A 21,784-nucleotide genomic window follows, 5' to 3' on the forward strand; every position below is an offset into this window, starting at 1 on the left:
CACCTCTCTCTCTCTCCCCCCCACCTCTCTTCCCCCTCACCTCTCTCTCCCCTCATCTCTCTCCCTCCTCACCTCTCTCTTTCCCCCCTCACCTCTCTTCCCCCCTCACCTCTCTTCCCCCTCATCTCTCTCCCTCCTCACCTCTCTCTTTCCCCCCTCACCTCTCTTCCCCCCTCACCTCCCTCTTACCCCTCACCTCCCCTTCTCTTTTCCCCCCTCCTTCACTTCTCTTTCCCCCCTGCTCACCTCTCTCTTCCCCCCCCTCACCTCTCTTCCCCTCCCTCGCCTCCCTCTTCCCCTTCCTCGCCTCCCTCTTCCACTCCCTCGCCTCCCTCTTCCCCCTCACCTCCCTCTTCCACTCCCTCGCCTCCCTCTTCCCCCTCACCTCCCTCTTCCTCCTCACCTCTCTCCCCCCAGCACTTCTCTCCCGCCCCTCAGCCCTCTCATCTTCTACTTTACTACTTTTTCCTACACAGGTATATACACGGATAAAAATCAATGACTACAAAAATGTATCTTTTTTAATGAAAAATTCAAAATAAGCCTACATTTAGCCTATAATAGTAATAATCCCCTCAGAACAGGGCATTACTGGCCAATAATGCCCTGGCTGGGTTAAAGTCCCTCGGCTTCGCCTCAGGCCTTCAACTCTTCCAGCCAGGGCATTATTGGCCAGTAATGCCCTGTTCTTCAGGGATTATTACTTAAGTACCGAAGCATCAGAAACTAAGACTTAAATATTCCGTTACAGAATTGAGTTGAGTGGAGATTTACATACTGTAGGCACAATTAATTAACACAACCACCAATTTTTCATCACTTGAGGTTTCACTCAAGTGCTACAGTAGTTGATTTTTAGATTAACAGGGATAACTAAAATAATAATAATGCTGATAATAAAGACTATTTTAATTGTTTGAGTTATTGTATAGTATTTTATTGTTCAATGTACAAAAAGCTATACTTCTGTTTTATAAATCATCCACACGACTTCCGGGTTAAGAAAATACGGGACATGGTGAATTAAAGTTACAGGTACGGTTTCATATCCTGTAACAGACTGTAAACTCTCGTCATAATCATCTTCATTTGAGCCGACACAAAGTAATATAAATTTGCATTATATTTGTTATTTTTCCATTCCCTGCTCAAAAGCATTTGAAAGAAAACATGACCCGTCCTGTCAAAGTCCTCCTGTCTCTTACCGAATAAGATTTAATCATCCGGGCAGGGAAAGTGACATGTTTCAAACCACTGGAACTACAGTAGACTGTGCCCTAAGAGAGGAGGAATACAGGCATTACGATCGGAGGATAGTATTAGTGTGTTTGCACCATTGAGATAAAGATCAAATGTTTGTTTTTTTCCAGCTAAATCAGTCTGTACACATTACTTTCTCCAGTACCTTTCAACTGTGAATACATGTTCCTATTAGAGATACAGTCATGACTTGGGTTATATTTCTCCCAGCTACGACCTTAAGTGTGATGTCAAAGAACCCCTAATGATATACCCTTTATCTCCATTACTTCACTGACAAGGCAAATTAAGAGAAAAGGAAACAAGTGAAAACACAAATGCCACCCAGTGAGAGTCCGCGGTACAAAGGAACATGCCGTTCAAAAGAAACAGAAAGAGACAAGTGTTTGCTTTTTATGTTCATCACATTTGTTTGACTGTGCTAATAACATTAGTGAAGAAGAAATCTTCTCCTCATGTTTTTTTCAGGTGTGATGGGACACAGGAAATTACATGGAGTGAAGGGCAATACGAGGAGATACATAATGTATGTATGTCTTTATTTATATAGCGCCATTAATATACATAGTGCTTCACAGCAGTAATACATTTGACAATCATATAAATAACAAATAATACAAATAACAGATCATGGGAATAAGTGCATAAGACATAAAAGGAACATTGTGGAAGAGGAGCCCCTGCTCCGAAGAGCTTAAAATCTAATTGGTAGGGAGAACGTACAGAGACAGTAGGAGGGCATTCTGGTAAGTGCGTCTGCAGGGGGCCAAGCTTTATGTATTGTGTATAGTATTAGCCACAGTGCTACTCATATGCTTCTTTAAAGCTGCAGTTCAGTCTTTTTTATTTTTTATTTATTTTTTTACTCAATAGTTTTATGTGTGCAATCTCTAATTACCTAAAGAACTGTATAGCTGCAGGTCAATTCGTTATCCATGTATTGATAGGTCGAAATTTGGTGACATAATTAGTGAAGGGATCTGTTTATATTCTGCTTGTCTGTCAGTGGAAGCTCATGAATATTCATGAGCAATCCTGCACTGATATGTGCTAGAGGGAGGGCAGGGCTGACAAAGGGGTGTGCCAGGGCTTGTGACAGGACATGAAGGGGCAGTGCCTTAGCAAATGGCTGGTAAAATATAATACAAGAAAATTGGTCTTTAAAAGTTGTTGTTTTTTTAAAACAGAAAATGCTAAAAGTATTTTTTCTTACTACAGAACTGATTTATTAAAAAAAACACACATGCAGGATATTGACTGAACTGCAGCTTTAAGCAAGTGTGTTATAATGGAGAGTTTATAATGTATCAAAGTCACATCAATTTTACATCAACAAATTCTGCCAGGTCTGAAGTGGCAGAAACTTTTCTGGCTTCAAATTTGCACCCCATGCAGGAAACTCTAACATTTGATGCAAACATGAGCAAAAACTGGAAGTAATGCGTCAAAACCAATGTTTCTTCGCACTTTCTTTATAGTGATCAATTGCAAAACTGAAAATAGTATAGTGCAGGTTATGGCAAAAGATAAACAAGTAGCATGGATTACTGCTTTAAATTGTCTACAAAACAACTTGTAAAGAGGGACTGCAGCTTTAGGTCAACTTTGTAATCATTGAAGAACAATGCATGTTGCAAATTACTATATTTCTCCTATCCCTTACTCTTTTAGCAGTAAAAAAAACAAACAATCATTCGAAAGTGTTCATTTAATTCCTTTAGTGCTAGAGGATTACGAATAGTCATGTTTCTATGAACTTGTCACATGTTTTACAAACATTAAAATATATATATATGTATTTATTATACTTAGATATACGTTTCTAAGCCAGACTTGTTTATATATACATACATGTCTGTGAGTGGTTTCTCTGGCTTTGCACCTGATTCCCATGCTGTGCTTAAAAGCTGTGTTAACAGCGAGCATTAGCTTATAAGGGTTCCATGTAACAATGGTTTTTCAGGCAAATGGTGACACGGTGTGCTCATTTGCATATCATTTCCCACAATCCCTTGCTGAAGTGGAAGCACTGTATGCTAGGTCAGGGGAGCGCAAACCTTTAAAGCTGCGCACCCCCCTGTCTTCCCTTCCCCGGCTCTTGCGCCACCCCACCTTGTATCTGCGTCAAATGACGCTGCGGGGTCATCATTTGACACCGTGTTGCCATGGCGACGCGTCACAGCCAGCTGAATCCCGGTGAATGTGATCCCCCGGCATTTAATTAAATGCCTGGGGGAAGAGCGCGGGGCTTCTGCAACCGCCCGCGCCCCCCCCAGCAAAATCTTCCGCCCCCCCCCCCCCAGTTTGCGCACCCCTGTGCTAGGTGATAATGATGAAAGGCAGGGTTGCAGACCTGCCTAAGACATATGAATGTGCTCAAAAGTTATCTTTTTATTTGCTATATGCAATACGGTGGAGGTTTCTTGTTGCCTTTTTCACCCACCATAACTTAAACCAGGGGTGAGCAAACTTTTTATGCCGAGCCCCCCTTTTCATCCATAAAATTTCTCGGGCCCCCCCTGCCTGATGTAATCAAAATCACATGAAAAAAAAAAAAACCTTTATTAAACGGTATACAATATAAATCCAAATATGTCTAAATACTTACATATTTCAACAGCTCACGCTTGCAAAATTAGGCTGCGTCCACGCTGCCGCTGAGAGCGGTGACATCACCAACTCTCCAAGCATGAGCACAGGGTGTCCTGCATAATTTTGAAAGCGTGGATCGGGGCTATTTTTGTGTGTTTGTGTGTGTCTGTGTGCGTGCATTGACTGCTGCTGAGCGCACTTCAAAGTTAATTTGTTTGTCTCCCCAAGCACCAAGCTTGGGAGAGCGTACGTGCACAAAGGCAATCCTTTTGGGGGGCATTCATCCACCTCTTTGCTACCTCCCTTCCCTCTCCCCCCACCTTTTTTTTATTCCTTCCCCTTCCTGCTTTTTGTTTTGCTATCCCCATTGTCATCCACACTCCTACCTACAATATTATTTTTTTTTTTCCGTTTTCAATGTTGTGTTTTCACTTTTTTTTTACATTATTTCTGTACATCCATAGTATGAGTGATATAGGTGCAGCCTACCCTTTCACTTGCAGAGGATCGCAGCGAAGCAGGTTGCCAGCAGAGGAGAGCAGGACCACAGCGCTATTGCAGGGCAGACACCGGAAGGAGGGGCGTTTTACTTCACCGTACTCGGGCGTTTGACTTCACCGTGCTCGGGCGTGCTCCTCCCTGTACCTTCGAAGCCCCAGCGCGTGCGCACACACACACCATCACGTGGCTGCCACCTGCACTATCCTGTTCAGCCACCCACACACATCTTCGGCTGTCCGCCCGTGCACATCATCTTGGCCGCCTCTCGTGCACAGCTTTTTCGTCCTCCCGCGCACAGCGTCTGCCGGCCCGCGCACCCAGTTTTCGCCGCATGCCGCCTGCGCCCCTAAATAATCTTGCTCCTCATTGATCCCCCAGTTTGCGCACCACTGCATTACAACACACACTCTCTCAATCACCACATACACACACACTCGCACTCACCACATACACACACACACACCCACCACATACACACACACACACACAATCCCCCCACACACACACTCAATCCCCCCCCCCACACACACACTCAATCCCCCCCCCACACACACTCAATCCCCCCCCCCCACACACACACACACTCAATCCCCCCCCCACACACTCAATCCCCCCCACACACACTCAATCCCCCCCCACACACACACTCAATCCCCCCACACACACACACTCAATCCCCCCCACACACACTCAATCCCCCCCACACACACTCAATCCCCCCCCCCCCACACACACTCAATCCCCCCCACACACACACACTCAATCCCCCCCCACACACACACACTCAATCCCCCCCACACACAAACACTCAATCCCCCCCACACTCAATCCCCCCCCACACACACTCAATCCCCCCCCACACACACTCAATCCCCCCCACACACACACTCAATCCCCCCACACACACTCAACCCCCCCCCCCACACACACTCAATCCCCCCACACACACACTCAACCCCCCCCCACACACACACTCAATCCCCCCCCACACACACACTCAATCCCCCCACACACACACACTCAATCCCCCCCCCCACACACACACACACTCAATCCCCCCCACACACAAAAACTCAATCCCCCCCACACTCAATCCCCACACACACTCAATCCCCACACACACTCAATTCCCCCACACACTCAATCCCCACACACACACTCAATCCCCCCCCCCACACACTCAATACCCCCCCCCCACACACTCAATACCCCCCCCCCACACACACACTCAATACACACACACACACACACACACACACACACACACACACACACACACACACACACAATCCCCCCCACACACACACTCAATCCCCCCCCCCACACACATACTCAATGCCCCCCACACACACGCAATCCCCCCCCACACACACTCAACCCCTCCCCCCCCACACACAACCCCTCCCCCCCCCACACACACACTCAAATTACCACACACACACTCAATCCCCACACACACAATCAGTCACACAATTTCACCTGGGGGGGGGGGGGGCGACATGCTCCGATCCCCCAACCCCCCATGCTGCTGAAAACGGGTGCGGGAAGCAGACAGGAAGAGAAGGAGGGGCTGTCTGTGTGCAGAGAGAAGCCCCGCCCCCTCTGCAAGACACAGACACATAGAAGCAGCCGCACGGAGCTTCTGGCCGCCCGTGCACAGCTCTGCCCGCCCCCAGGTTTCCCTGCAAGCAGCCCGCGCCCCCTCCCCTACATAATCTTGCGCCCCCCCAAGGGGGCGCTCCCCACAGTTTGCGCACCGCTGACTTAAACTATGAATTTAAGTCAAACATTGGTCTGTTTATAGCACTATCTCCAAATTGCAAGAATTCAAGAAACAGTTCTATAAAGGGTTTGAGCAGCAGTATCGGTGCATTTTTTACATATCCACTTTTGTATTTACTTCTCAATTGACTTTATCATTGTTTTTTCACGTATTATCTTGTATCTCGTATTGTTACTATCCCTTATGTGCGCTGATATCATTCTATCACAAATTCAGTTATCACTGAGGTTAGTGCACTCTTACTTTAAGTTACACTTACTTGGTATATTAATATTTGCATTTATATTTGATTAATAGAATGTATGTAGGTATGTATGCATGTATGTCTTTATTTAAATAGTGCCATTAATGTACATAGCGCTTCACAGCAATAATATACGGGACAATCATAAAAATAACAAATAATAGAAATAACACAAAGGGGAGAAGTGCTTCAGACATAAAAGGAACATTTAGGAAAAGGAGTCCCAGCTCCGAAGAGCTTACAATCTAATTGGTTGGTAGGAAGAACTTACATAGAGCATAGGAGGGCGTTCTGGTAAGTGCGTCTGCAAGGAGCCAAGGTTTATGTATGAGATGTAAATTATCAGCCATGGAGCTACTAATATGCTTCCTTGAGCAGGTGTGTTTTGAGGTGGGTCTTAAATGTGGATAAGAGAGAGTGCTAGTCAGATATTGAGGGGAAGGGCATTCCAGAGGTGTGGGGCAGTCAGTGAGAAGGGTTTAAGGCGGGAGAGGGCTTTAGATACATAAAGGGGTAGAGAGAAGACATCCTTGAGCAGAACACAAGAGTCGGGATGGTGTATAGCGGGAAATTAGAGTGTAAAGCTTTAAAAGTGAGGAGGAGACGTCCGATTTACCTACTGAACAATGACATCAAACTATATAGCAAAATCCTGGTGAAAAGGTTGAACCCTATCTTGCAGAGATTGATTCACAAAGACCAGGTGGGATTCGTCTCGGGAAGACAAGCTTCAGATAACACTCGGAAAATAATAAATATACTGGATCATGTTCATCTCACTGGAACCAGCACCATTCTTCTGAGCCTTAATGCAGAGAAGGCGTTCGACAGAATAGATTGGATATTCTTGGATAGAACATTGCAGAAATTTGGATTTAAAGGCTCCTTTTTAAAAGGAATACGAGCATTATACCAAAATCCAACCGCTGTAGTTAAGCTTTTAGGGAATGCTCTGGACCAGATTAGAATTAGGAATGGAACAAGACAGGGCTGCCCATTGTCCCCTCTCCTCTTCGCCCTATCGATTGAACCCCTAGCCACAAATATTTCGAGCAAATACAAACATTCAGGGCATTGTAATTGGGAAAACAAATGATAACATCTTTTATTTGCAGATGATATTTTAACATTTGCGAGTCCCCAGACTTCTTTACCCAACCTCCAAAAGGCACTATCAGAATTTGGGAAAATCTCAGGGTACAAAATTTAACAATGACAAATCAGAGGCCCTAAATTTGAATCTCCCAGCCCTGGAGATAAAATTACTAAAACTGAATTTTAACTACAGATGAAGTTCCTCTCACATTAAATATTTGGGAGTAAATGTGACCAGACACTATCACTCCTTATATCAGAGTAATTACCTACCCCTGTTTGATAGGATCACAAAAGATCTGGCAAAGTGGGACGGGTTCCAGGTATCTTGGATCGGGAGAATAATATCAGTCAAGATGAACATACTCCCTAGGTTATTATATCATTTTCAGACCCTCCTGGTCCGGATACCTGGATCCGAACTACATAATAGAATATTCCATTTTATCTGGCAGGGCAAGAGACCCATGACAGCTAGCTCAGCTATGCTGACCTCAAGAGCGAAAGGGGGAATCGGAGTCCCAGATATTTAAAAATACTACCAAGCTGCCCAATTGCAGCAGGTGGTGGTTTGGAACGCTGATACGGCCCAATATTGCTTGTTGGCCATAGAATCTCAGTACTCAAGAACGTCTTCTCTGCTGATGCTCCCGTGGGCCCGGATAAACGGGAATCAAATATAAAAACGTTTGAGCTTGGCCCAATGAGATGTACCTGGGATGCCTGGACTAAATCCAAGGATAAATTTAAACTCACATCACCCTCCTCACAACTCACTACACTTTTCAATAACCCACATTTTCACCCAGGCTGTGACTCCAAACAATTCGACCAATTTAAAGTTAAGAACATTAGGACAATAGCCGACTTACTACACAAAGGGAAACTTCTTAGCTTCCAAGAGCTTCGAAACAAATACAAAGCACCAGATCTCCACGTGTTTAAATACGTCCAGATTAGGCACTTCTTGCAAAAAAATTCTCCAAAGCTAGAATTCCCCCCTCTCTCAAATTTCAAAACATTTTGTAGAAGAGGCCTGTACCAGAAAGGCCTGATCATAAAAATGTATGCCGGTATGGAGGCTTCGGTGGACTCCCCCGACCACAATTATATGCTCAAATGGGCGGCCGAGCTAAACTTGGAAATTGACAGAGATGATTGGGAGGATATTTGGGAGTGTGCCGCAAAGACCTCCATATGTACCACTATCAAAGAAAACATTTATAAGATCTTATTTCAATGGTACCTCACGCCAAGCAGACTGAAACAAATTTACCCTGCAGTGTCTGATCTGTGTAGGATGGGTTGTGGACAGAGAGGTGACATGGCCCACATTTGGTGGACATGCCCGGTTATTCAGAAATATCCAAACTACTATTAAGGACATATCAGACCTATCATTTCCCTTGGCCCCACTGATTGTTTTGCTTGCAATACCAGTCAAAGATATCAGCCGCCCTCTGAGGCGTCTAATCTCATTTATACCGACTGGGGGCAGGTGCGCTGTTGCAGCCTCCAGGAAGAAAATAGCTCCCCCCTCTAGACAAAGAAAAGAATGAATGAGGTGATGTTGATGGGAAAAATGACTGCTTTCCTGAAACACTCGACTGACGAATTTTATAAAACGTGGGACCCATGGTTGGGGCATTGAGTAGCCATGTTACTAATTTGATATAAATTGGTCTGGTAGATTGATTCAACCCTAGCTGAAGATATAGACTTAAAAGAACCCAAAGCTACAGCGCTACAGCAGATGGATAACGTGAAAGTCCACCCGATACAAACTCAAAGGGGTTAAGTTTGAAAAAGCCTGAACAGACGTGGGGACGGGAGGCCACACACCTCGCACCGCTCTGCCTCCCCCGTTCTCCTTGTCTCTGTTATCTGTGTGTGTGTCCCCCCCTCCCCCAACTACTTTTCAACATGGTATAAATACTGAACAGTACTAGTTGGTTCTCCTTTACCAACTGAATTAATGCCTATATAATTGCAGATGTTGTAAACAGGCTAAAAGTAACTATTCAAGAATAACACAATATGCTTCTTATCCTATAATAATGATACAATTTCTAATCTATATATCTGTATGTTCCCATCATTATACTGTTGGATATCTGTACTCTGAAAAAATCTAATAAAATATTTGAAACAAAAAAAAAAGTGAGGAGGAGAATTGAGTGCGAGATGCGGGATTTGATAGGAAGCCTGGAGAGGGATTTCAGAGGGGAGACGCTGATTTCTGAAATAGTAGAGTGATTCTGGCAGCAGGTTTTAGAATAGATTGTAGGGGAGAGGTGAGAAGCAGGAAGGCCAGACAGCAGGAGGTTACAGTAGTCGAGACAGGAGAGAATGAGGGTCTGTGTCAGAGTTTTTGCAGTCGAGCAACAGAGGAAAGGGCGTATCTTGGTAATATTGCAGAGGAAAAAACGAAAAAAAATTGCTACCTTTTGAATGTGAGAAGAGAATGTGAGAAAGGAGTCCTAGGCAGCGTGCTTAGGCTACTGGGTGAATGATAGTACTTCCAACAGTAATGTGGAAGGAGGCAGTAGTGCAAGGTTTGGAAGGAAGTATGAGGAGCTCTGTTTTTGCCATGTTAAGTTTAAGTCGGCGGAGGGCCATCCAGGATGATCTAGCCGAGACATTCAGAAATTTTAGTCTGTACAGCAGGTGTAAGGTCAGGGGTAGAAAAGTAAATGTATGCATCATCAGCATAGAGGTGATATTTGAACCCAAGAGATGTGATAAGGTCACCTAGAGAGTGTTTAAAGAGAAGGGGTCCCAGGACAGAGCCCTGGGGTACCCCCACAGAGAGCTCAATAGAGGAGCAGGTGTTAGAAAAAGTGACACTGAAAGTACGATGGGAGAGGTAAGAGGAGATCCAGGATAGAGCTTTGTTACGAATGCCAAGAGTATGGAGAATGTGAAGGAGAAGAGGGTGGTCCACAATTTCAAATGCTGCAGAGAGGTCGAATACTATGAGCAGAGTGTAATGACCTCTGTCTTGGCAGCATGAAGGTCATTAGTTATTTTAGTGAGGGATGTTTCAGTGGAGTGAGCAGTGCGGAAGCCAGATTGTAGAGGGTTTAGGAGAGAAAAGGTGTTGAGAAAAATGGAGCAAGCAAGAGAATACAAGATGTTCAAGGAGTTTAGAGGCAAAAGGCAGGAGGGAGACAGCTCGATAGTTAGAAAGACTGGTAATGTCAAGCTTGCTGTTTTTGAGTAATGGTATAACTGTTGCATGTTTGAAGGAAGAGGGAAAGGTACTAGAGTAGAGGGAGGAGTTAAAAATGTGTGTGAGCGTAGGGATTATAGTAAAAGCAAGAGGTTTTAGGAGATGGGAGGGAAAGGGGTCAAGAGGGCAAGTAGTGGAGGGAGAAGAGGAGATCAGCAACGACACATCCTCCTCTGTGACAGCAGATAAAGAGTCAAGAAATGCAGGAGGAGAGTTAGGAAGATGTGTAGGATGGGAGGAGGATACAGAGGGGATGGCCTGACGTTTGGATTCCACCTTTTCCTTGAAATAGTCGGCAAAGTCCTGAGGTGAGATGGAGGATGAAGAACAGGCAGCAGAGGGTTGTCTGAGTAGGGAGTCAAAGACAGAGAAGAGTCGGCGTGGATTAGACTTGTGCATGTTGATTAGTGAAGAAAAGTAGGTTTGTTTAGCTTGAGTTGGAGACAGTAGGCAGAGTTGAAACAGGATAACATAAATCTGTAGTGAAGGAAGACTGCGAGAGTGTGAGATTTCCTCCAGAGGCGTTCAGAGGAACGAGTGCAGAAACGCAGCATGCGCGTGTGAGAATTTAGCCAGGTTCCCGGGGTTCAAAGGGTGAGAACGACAGAGAGAAAGCAGGGCATGTAGATCAAGAGAGGAGGATAGTGCAAAGTTGTAGTTCCTGACCAGGTTGTCAGGGTCATGAGCAGAGCTGAGAGGGGAGAGGGAGGAGCATAAAGTGGAATCAAAAGCTGGTAGGTTAATAGAACGCAGGTCTCTGCAGATACGAGGGGTAGATGCAGGTGGAGAAAGGGAGAAGTGAGAGAGAAAAAATGAGATGGTCAGAGAGAGGAAAAGGGGAAATGGAGACATCCGAGAGAGAAAAGTGTTTAGTGAAAACCAGGTCTAGGTAGTTGCCATCCTTGTGGGTGCTGGCTGCAGTCCATTGTTGAAGGCCGAAAGAAGAGGTTTGATAGAGAAAGCGCGAGCCCAAGGGAGAGAGGGGTCATCAATATGGCAGTTAAAGTCCCCAAGGAGAAGAACAGGGGAGTCTGAGGAGAGAAAGAGAGCCAGGATTCAAAGTGAGAGAGAAAGACAGAAGGGGGATGAGTAGATGTAGGTGGGCGATAGATGACCGCCATGTGGACAGGAAGAGGAGAGAAAAGCTGGACAGTGTGAGCCTCAAAGGAGGGAAAAGCAAGAGAGGGAGGCATAAGAAGGGTACGTATCGGCAGATAGAGGAGAGCAGGCGCCCCACGCCTCGACCCCTGCCATCAGGGCGCAGAGTGTGGGAGAAAGGCCACCATATGAGAGGGCAGCTTCCAGAGCAGAGTCAGACTGAGTGAGCCAAGTCTCAGTTATAGCAAATAGGAGCAGAGAGTGAGAGAGAAAAAGTCATGAACGGAGAGTAACTTGTTAGAAAAGGACCGTGCATTCCAAAGGGCACAGGAGAAAGGGAGAGAGGAGGGAGGGCGACAGGGGATGGACATGGGGTTAGAGGGTTTGACACCAGAAGGAGTAGAAGTTGTATGTGGAAGGAGAGGACGAGGGCATACAGAAATAAGGCAGGGGAGCAAGATTGGGAGACATATCCCCAGAAACAAGGAGGAGAGCATGGATAGAAACAGAATGTGTGAGGCTGATTTGTAGGGTAGTGTTTTGGTGCAGGGGATATAGCTGTGTAGTGTCAGAGGGCACAGTTAAGAAAGGAGTTCATTTGAACTTAGAAGTGGCGAATAGAAGCCCCGATTTGTATACTGAATTTTGTTTATAGTACTTGCTGTTCCATAGCAGGATTGTGAATCAATCTAGATTGCTCTTTAGTAATGAGGACTGTTTTCCCCCTTATAATAAATACCTACTTTCTTTGCCTTACAGAATTCTTCATTTGATCTTGCTGATATGATCACTGTCGTCGCCATAAGGATTTCCATCAGAATAAGAAGAATCAAATTAAAGTTAATCTATAAAAAAAATGTTAAGAAAAAGTAAGTACATGGAAGGTATACTAACATAATACACGTTAATGAGTACACTTCAGGACTTCCAAGAGGATATGTTTTGAATTCAGTAAGTGAAAAAAATATATATATTATACATATAGATTGTATAATATATAGATTGTATGATATAATATTGTGTGTATATATATACACACACACACACACACATAAACACGCACGCTCATTTTTGATCCTTGATGAACTTACATTTACTTTGAGTCTAGTATTCATTAAGCTACAGAATGCATCACTGACTTTCTTTCAGGTGGATGGCAGTTAACAAAATGTTAACAATTCCAACGCCAGTGAATAGATCTCACAGCTTCTCTTTTCCCTCCTATAATACTACATTCATATGAATGTCTCTGTGCAAGCCATTGATTTACCAGGTGTCTTTTGCTTTCACAATAAAACATTGTTTGCATATGCAAAGTTACTGTATATGTGTACCCTTTTTAACTCCACACATCTCATTTCTATTACTGTATTTCATTCTGAGTGTTACTGCATTGTACAACAAGGTGTTTTTAATTAGCACCACTTTGTAGAACTTTCAATTATTATGCAGTATAGCTCTAATTTCATAATGTTTACTTTATACAATTTCCTTGGTACACTTGCACTCAGGGACAGAACCACAAAAGGGTAAATGGGAGTAAAGATTAAAGCTTAGCCCCCTTTTGTGGATCTGTGCCTTGGACGTTTGTTATTTTTTTTGTTATCAGAGATTCAATCTACATATTACTGGTTTTCATATTTTAAAGAAGTGTGGAACCATTTCATAGTTACATAGTTACATAGTAGATGAGGTTGAAAAAAGACATACGTCCATCATGTTCAACATATGCTAAATTTAGACAACAGATACTTTATCCTATATCTATACTTACTCATTGATCCAGAGGAAGGCAAACAAAAAAACCCAGTGACATATCATCCAATGATATCTAATAAGGGGAAAAATAAATTCCTTCCTGACTCCAAGAATTGGCAATTGGATAAATCCCTGGATCAACATCCTTCCCATGTATACTTATTTATTTTTTTAACTTCAAATTTTTTTATTGGAAAGTACAGATACAGCCAATGTACCACAGCCCATTATTACATTTCCAGATTTGTCAAACATATATAGTAACGCCTAGGAGACGAACAGACTTAACGGTTTACAGACAGGACCAGACGAACATGACAAGGGGACAGGGTGAGAGGATAGGGGTGGGGGAGGGGAGGTGAGGGGGGAGATAGTGGGTAGCCGGGCTCCGGAGTAGGGGTGTAGATACTGTATCTCCTTTTCAGTATTGTCGGCCCTTGCTGAGAGATTGAGTCGGGACAGGTCCTTCTGAGGATTCCTCCTGATCATTGTTTTTCCCAATTCTATGGCATCCGAAAGGTCTGCTAGCTGTGCGTCTCTAAGTCGTGTTGTCTTGTCTGCCCATAAAGGAGAACGCACCTAGTTTAATTAGTGCAGGATTGAGGCGGCATCCACTCCTGGGATGTCTACCTGGGTCAACCATGGATCCCAGACTTTTAGGAAATTTGTGCCGGTGTCATTAACTAAACTCGTTAATTGTTCCATCCGGCAGACATACCAAATTCTATTTTTGATCTTAGGGATAATTGGTACCTCCTGCTGTTTCCATAATGCTGCGATCTCACACCTCGTGGCAGTGGCAAAATGCGCGATCAATTTATGTGACGCATTTGAAAGACCCTTGATCCGTCTGCCCAGCAGGAACAGCCACGGGTCAAGGGGGATCTCCAAATCGAGAATCCGCTGAATCCAATCTCTGATTTGTTCCCAAATAGGGGCCACCTTAGTGCAAGACCACAGCATATGTCGGAGATCTGCTGCCTCCCCACACTGTTTAGGGCAGAGGAGAGTAGCCCTTTACAAATTTCGCTAAGCGCGTCGGAGTGTAGTACCACCTCATTAAGACTTTATATGCGTTCTCCTTTAATGTGGTGCAGATTGAGCCTTTTGCCGCCGCCTGGATAATTCTGTCCCAGTTATCGTCCTCTAAAGTCTCTCCTAGGTCTATTTCCCAATGTCTCATGTAACTCAGTCTATTGTCATTGGGCGACTTCTGGCAGATCACTTCCCTGTACATTCTAGACGTGAGTCCCCTAGTGTCCGTATCTCTAGAACACAGCTGCTCAAAATTTGTTCGTGCCGGTCGTATTGGCGTTTTGTTGTAGAAATCCCTGATCTGGAGGTACCTAAAAAATTCGCTGTTTGGGATATTCTTAGAGGATTTAATTTGCTCAAATGATTGTATGGTCCTTTTGCCCTCCAGATCTTTTAGGCGGGAGAATCCCTTCTGAGTCCAGATTAAGAAATTTTTGCTATTCAGGCCCGGAGCGAAATCTGGGTTGCCCACTATTGGTGTCATTACTGACGCTTTGGTTGTCAAATTACATTTAAGCTTCGTGGCCTCCCAGACTTTTAACGAATTGACCATGGTCTGTAGCGGGTTGTGCATCTTGCGTACCCCTTCTCTGGGTAGCCAGATTAAATTTCGGATTTCAATTGGTGCACAACATTTCTTTTCCAACTCAACCCATCTCCGAAGGCTTGGGTCAGTGTGCCATTGGAAAATCTGCCCTAATTGGGCTGCTTTGTAGTAGGCCTGCAAGCAAGGCACCGCTAACCCTCCACGTAGCGTGGGACGTTTTAAAATCCCTTTAGTAATTCGTGGGTTTTTCCCATTCCAAATAAATTTCATAATTTTTGACTGGAGGGAGAGGATGTCCGCCTGTACCAATGGGATAGGGAGACTCTGGAAGAGATATAGCATCTTTGGGAGGAGATTCATTTTCACGCTATGTATCCTCCCAATCCAAGAGATGTTCCCCTTCATCCAGGTTCGGAGATCCTCTCCCAGTGTCTTTATGATCTTGGGGAAATTTGCTTTATACAAAGTTTTATAATCCCTTGTGAGATACACCCCTAAATATTTGATCGCAGAGGGTTGCCATTTAAACTGAAAATTGAGGTCAATCAGTTTTTCGGCTTCTTTTGGTAAATTAATATTGAGGGCTTCCGATTTAGACTGATTGATCTTGAATCCCGAGATTTGGTTAAATTTGCCCAGTATGTTGAATATATTTGGGAGAGATGTGAGAGGTTTGGTTATTGTGAGAATGACATCGTCCGCATAAAGCGCGGCTTTGTGCATTTGGTCTCCCACTGGGATACCAGAGATATCTGGGTTAAGTCTAATGTGTGCCGCCAGAGGCTCTATACATAAGGCGAACAGTAACGGCGACAGCGGGCATCCTTGACGTGTTCCGCTTTTGATTTCAAACTGTTCTGAGGGGAAGCCTTGATATCTCACTCTTGCTGTTGGATTTTTATACAACGCCAGGATGGCCTGCAGGAAGCGTCCCTCAAAGCCAAATGCTCTCAACGTTTCCGAAAGGTAGGGCCAGTCTATTCTATCGAAGGCTTTCTCAGCGTCCAGACTTAACACCATGGAATGTATTTTTTCTTTTTGGGCCAGATCAATCAAATCTATAATTCTCCTGGTGTTATCTGCCACTTGTCTACCTCCGATAAATCCTACTTGATCCGTGTGTATCAACCCGGGAAGGACGCTACCCACCCTGTTGGCTATGAGTTTCGAGTATATTTTAAGGTCCGAGTTAATCAGTGAAATGGGCCGGTAGCTCTTGCAGTCTGCCGGGTCCTTACCGGGTTTATGGATCACCGATATTGAGGCTTGGAGCATTTGTGCTGGGAATGAGGCCCCTGCTAAGATTTCATTGAATAGCTTTAACATATGGGGGGCTAGTATTTTTAAATATTTCTTGTAATATAAATTCGAAAAGCCATCTGGCCCTGGGGCTTTAGCCGGTTTTAGTGCTTTGATAACCCCAGAGAGTTCCTCCATCGTGAAGTCCGACTGGAGTGCCTCCCTTTCGCATCTCTTCAAAATGGGTAAATGTGCCTCTTTTATGAAGGTCCGTAAATCCGCCTTTGTTTTTGGATTATGGGTTACCTTATCTCCGTTGTATAATATTTCATAATATTTTTTGAATTCCCCTGCTATGTTCGCTGGGATGGAGGTAAGGTCCCCATTTTGCTTTCGAATTGCGTGAATGTGATATTTTGGAAGCTTGTTTTTTTAGCTTGTTGGCAAGTAGTGTGTCAGGCTTGTTAGCTTTTTCGTAAAATTTCCGTTTAGACCAGGTCAATTCCTTCTCAGCTTGGGCGGAGAGGAGGAGGTTAAGACTAGTTTTAGTAGCTAAAATTTGGGTCAACGTGTGGGCATTCTTATTTTTTTTGTGGAGAGAGGAAAGTTCCGCTAGCTGTTCCTCTAACTTCAAAATTTTCTCCTCCCGTTCTCTTTTTCGTTTAGCGGCCAGATTCATAATGATCCCCCTGAGGGTAGCCTTATGGGCCTCCCACAGTGTGGAGTGTGTAGCCACACTCCCCTCATTCTCCTCAAAGTATTGTGTGATTTTTTCCCCAATTTCCCTCTGTAGGGCTGGGATTTTCAGTAGGATTTCGTTTAGTTTCCAGTTCGCTCTAGGTCTGTCTAGTGGGATTACTGTGCACCGCAGCTCTATAGATGCATGGTCTGACCATGAAATATCATGGATCTCAGTGTGAGAGACCCCAGGAACCATTCTGTTGGATACAAGGAAGTAATCTATCCTGCTGTATGAGTCATGTGGGTGGGAGTAGAAGGTGTATTCTCTCAGTCTCTGATGTTGTTCCCTCCAGATGTCGAGTAGTTGGCAGTCACGTAGTCCTTTTTTAATTGTTAGTATGTCGGGTCTGTGTGTAATGTTAGTGGATGAGCATCTGTCAAGGTCCTCCCGTAGTGCCCTATTTAGGTCTCCACCGACAATGATGTTACCTCTGGCCACTTTGTTGAGCTTCTCGAAGAAGGTAGAGAAAAAACCTGGGGCTGTCTCATTAGGGGCATATATTGTTGCTAAAGTAATTGGGAACCCTTGGATTGCACCTCTGACTATGAGAAATCTACCTTCTTTATCTTTGAAAGTCTTATCGGGTACGAATGAAATTCCTCTGTGGATTAGTATGGCCACCCCTTTTTTTTTACTCTCGCGGATGACAAAAAGTATGTCGGGTAGTCCCTATCTAGAAATTTGGGGTAGTTGTCTTGAGAGAAGTGCGTTTCTTGTAGAAACAGAATTTCTGCCCCTTTACGTCTATAATCTCGGAAGGCTATTCTGCGCTTAGCTGGGCTGTTCAATCCCTTAGTGTTGTGTGATAATAGCCTAAGTTCCTTACTCATTTAGGAATATGAGATGACTTTGCTGCCGATGTCTGGCTTCGAGTGACGCCTCCGGACCAGCATCCCGACCTCCTCTTTTCCTCGAACTGCAATACCTCACTTCACCATCTGTAGGAATACACAAGGGGGGGCGCACAAGAGGGGACACCTGGGGGGACACAACAAACACTAAACAAGACAGATAACAGAAGAATTCTCGTCGTGTCGGCGACGTCGCCTCCTCGACGAGATCACTGCCTGTGGGAAACTGGACTCCTCTCCGACCGTCCGGAGGAGACGTGGGATGAAGATCACCCATCCCTCGCGTCCAGGCCCACAGGACCTCACCAGGGCTCAGGAGATCTACCTCCCTCAAACCTGGTGCGAGGCCCATGCGGAGACTTGGAGCAGGACTCTCACACCCTCTCCTGCCTCGCTCTTCCTGAACTTGAATTAATAAACCTAACGACTAATATGCAAAACCTGAGTCTGTCCCGGCTTTTTTCCTCTTTGTAGAGTATCAATAAAACCTTGTGCCCCCTTGCTCCTTACAGCCCTTCTCCTTTTCCGCTCAGTCTGTCATCTTTAACCTACTAACCCGTTTCTTCCTCTTTTACCCATTAACCTACCGTTTCCTACTTTACATCCCCCTACCCTCTACTTCCAGTCACCACTCCCACTATCTAGTTTACACAGTTCTAAGGCTTTCTGGTTCTCTCCCTTCTCCTGCTTTATTCTTCTTTCATTCTAGCTCTCTACTTGCTCTCTTCCTTATTCTCTCCTCTATCCCTTCCCTTCTACTTGCTACATCCCCTTCACATTTTAGATTCATGTCTACATCCTTACTCTTCCTTATAAATTTGTCTCCTTCTATATCTCCACTTCTACCTGTTCCCTCTCAACTACTTGCTTTTTGTCCTTTTTTCCTACCTCTCTTGCTAACACTGCCTTTCCCCTGTCTCCTTTAGTGATTCTGCCGTGCCTTCGCTAAACTGAATTTCCTCCCGTATCCTTTCTGTTCCTTTTAAGTTTCAGGATTCAAAGAACCCGCGTCTGGCTGTTTGGGTGGCTAATTTGCGCCTGCGCCTGTCGACCGGCGCCCTCTGGATGCCTTGATGGGGCTATAGCTGTCTTTATTTGTTCCGGCGACGTCATCCGGCCGCGCCGGTGGGATCTAGCCCCCCGCCACCTCCAAGATGGCGCCGCTCCTTCCGGGGCACAGCTGTGACGCGTATCCGGGGGCGGCCATTTTGGAAGACGTCTCTCACCAGATCGGAGGTGCGTGCGCTTGGGCCAGCTTCCCGCTCACCGCTCCCTTTCTGCTCCTGCGGCTCACCGTGGATTCCCGCCTTCTACTGCTGCATCGCCATCTTGTCTCAGGGGATGCCATCATCTGGAAGGTAGGCCTCAGATTTTCTCCACAGGGACTCCGTTTTATTACAGGTTGTTTAATCACCGGATCCTTGAAGCTGGGATGTCGGGGTTCTTCCCTCTTTCATTCATTCGGGGGCGAGTCTCTTTATTTGGTGACTGCTTCCCCGCGGCCGGGGACCAGCCCTCAGGTAACTTTAGTAACGGAACTTTTTAACCATTGAACATTGAACTCTTTTATTTTTAGTGTTCGACTGAGCCCTTTAGGTTGGTGCTGCGCCCCTTTGCTCCCTGGGGGATCTCGCCCGCTGTTCCCAGATAGGTTCTGGGAGGGCGATATTTGGGTCTTCCGCTGCCGGGGCTTCACCTAGGCCCAGCTTATGGAGGAAAGCCGGCCCTTCTTCCAGTCCCCGAAGGGTGGTAGTTTTGCCGCCTCGTGTTACTTGCAGGCCAAAGGGGAAGGTCCAACGGTACCTTACCCCTTTATCTCTCAAGGTCTTGGTGATGGGTAACAGGGCCCTTCGGCGAGCTAGAGTCTCTGGGGATAAATCCTGAAAAATGGACATACGTACGCCCTCATACTCCACTACTGGCAGGGGTCTCGTTTTGTGGAGTACCGCTTCTTTTGAGCGGTAGTAGTGCATTCTGAGCACAATGTCCCGTGGTTGCTCGTGCATTAGAGGCTTGGATCGCAGGGCTCTATGGCACCTGTCCAGGACTAAGAATTCTTTTGGGGTGTCAGGGAGCAGAGATTCCAACCATTTCAGGGCAAAATCTTCACTGTCTAGGACTGTTTCAGGGACCCCCCTAATTCGGAGGTTATTCCGCCTGTCCCTATTTTCTGCGTCCTCTTGGCGGTCCCTCAGCTCATTTAATTGTTCTTGAAGGCTGTTATATTTGCGATCCTGCCTTTTTATGGCTTTGATTGATTGATCCACTTTATTTTCGAGGACGCTTGTCCTTTCCCCCAGCCCAGTAACCTCTTTCTTTAGGTCTTTCAGCTCCGCTTGCAGCAACACTTTTAGGTTATTGTAGAGTTTATCCAGGTCGCTCTGTCTTAACGGGCGCAATACCGGGTTGTCTCTCTCCTCTCCCTCCCCGTCCGGCTCCGTCTCCGTCTCTGAACCGGCATTCGAATGTGGCGCCATTTCTCCCCCTGCAGCGCGCGATCCGGCTCGGTCGAAATACTCCGGTAGCCCCTTTTTTTTTGGTTATTTTGGGTGTTTTCCTTGACATTGCGGGATAGTGCGGGGCTTTGCTAGTAAAATGCTCCGTTGAAGGAATGGTTTTGTCAGGTTTTTGCTATCAATGTATTTTAGCGAGGCACGGAGCACTTATCTCACGCAGCCATGCTCCTTGCCGTCGCGCATGCGCCCCATGTATACTTATTTGGTATATCCCTGTATACCTTTCCCATCTAAAAAGATGTCCAACCTTTTTTTGAACAAATCTATTGTATCTGCCATCACAGTCTCAATGGGTAATGAATTCCACATTTTAACTGCCCTTACTGTAAAGAACCCTTTCCTTTGTTGCTGGTGAAATCTCCTTTCCTCCAACCTTAAGGGATGGCCCCGAGTCCTTTGTACTGCCCGTGGGATGAACAGTTCTTTTGAAAGCTCCTTGTACTGTCCCTGAATATATTTGTATATAGTTATCATATCCCCTTTTGGACGCCTCTTTTCTAATGTAAATAAATCTAATGTAGCTAGCCTCTCCTCATAAGTTTGAATGTCCATCCCCTTTATTAATTTGGTGGCTCTTCTCTGCACTCTCTCTAGTTCCATAATGCCTTTTCTTAGGATTGGTGCCCAAAATTGTACTCCATATTCAAGGTGTGGTCTTACTAATGCTTTATAAAGGGGCATAATTATGTTTACTTCCCTTCCATCCATTGCCCGTTTGATGCAAGATAAGATCTTGTTTGCCTTTGCAGCTACTGCATGACTTTGGGTACTATTGCTAAGCCTGCTGTCTACAAGCACTCCTAAATCCTTCTCCATCAAGAATTCCCCCAATATATCTCCATTTAATTTGTAAGTCGCCTTTTTATTCTTGCATCCCAAATGCATAACCTTACATTTATCTGTATTAAACCTCATCTGCCATTTACCTGCCTACGTTTCCAGTCTCTCCAAGGCCTTCTGAAGAGAAATTACATCCTGCTCTGATTCTATTACCTTACACAATTTAGTATCATCAGCAAAGATGGAGACTTTGCTCTCAATGCCAACCTCAAGGTCATTAATAAACAAGTTAAAAAGCAAGGGTCCCAGTACCGATCCCTGAGATACTCCACTCACGACTTTAGCCCAACCTGAAAAAGTTCCATTTATGACAACCCTCTGTTGTCTGTCCTTTAACCAGTTTTCAATCCAGGTGCATATATTATTACTGAGTCCAATTTTCTTTATTTTGTACACCAACCTCTTTTGTGAAACCGTATCAAAAGCCTTTGCAAAATCTAAGTAGACCACA

At 45.1% G+C, this 21,784-nt stretch overlaps 1 protein-coding gene across 2 annotated transcripts in view; it reads right to left on the reverse strand.

The window, feature by feature from the left end:
- Window positions 1-21,784, reverse strand: part of MLC1 (modulator of VRAC current 1) — a 64,863-nt gene that overhangs the window by 15,570 nt on the left and 27,509 nt on the right. For both annotated transcript variants that reach the window (XM_075599831.1, XM_075599832.1), the window contains exons 6-7: window positions 12,549-12,650; window positions 1,206-1,277 (exon numbers count right to left, since the gene is read on the reverse strand). In XM_075599831.1, the coding sequence (XP_075455946.1) occupies window positions 1,206-1,277; window positions 12,549-12,650 (174 nt within the window). The remainder of the gene's footprint in view (window positions 1-1,205; window positions 1,278-12,548; window positions 12,651-21,784) is intronic.

Source organism: Ascaphus truei, chromosome 5, assembly GCF_040206685.1.
Source record: "Ascaphus truei isolate aAscTru1 chromosome 5, aAscTru1.hap1, whole genome shotgun sequence".
Lineage (NCBI taxonomy): Eukaryota > Metazoa > Chordata > Amphibia > Anura > Ascaphidae > Ascaphus > Ascaphus truei.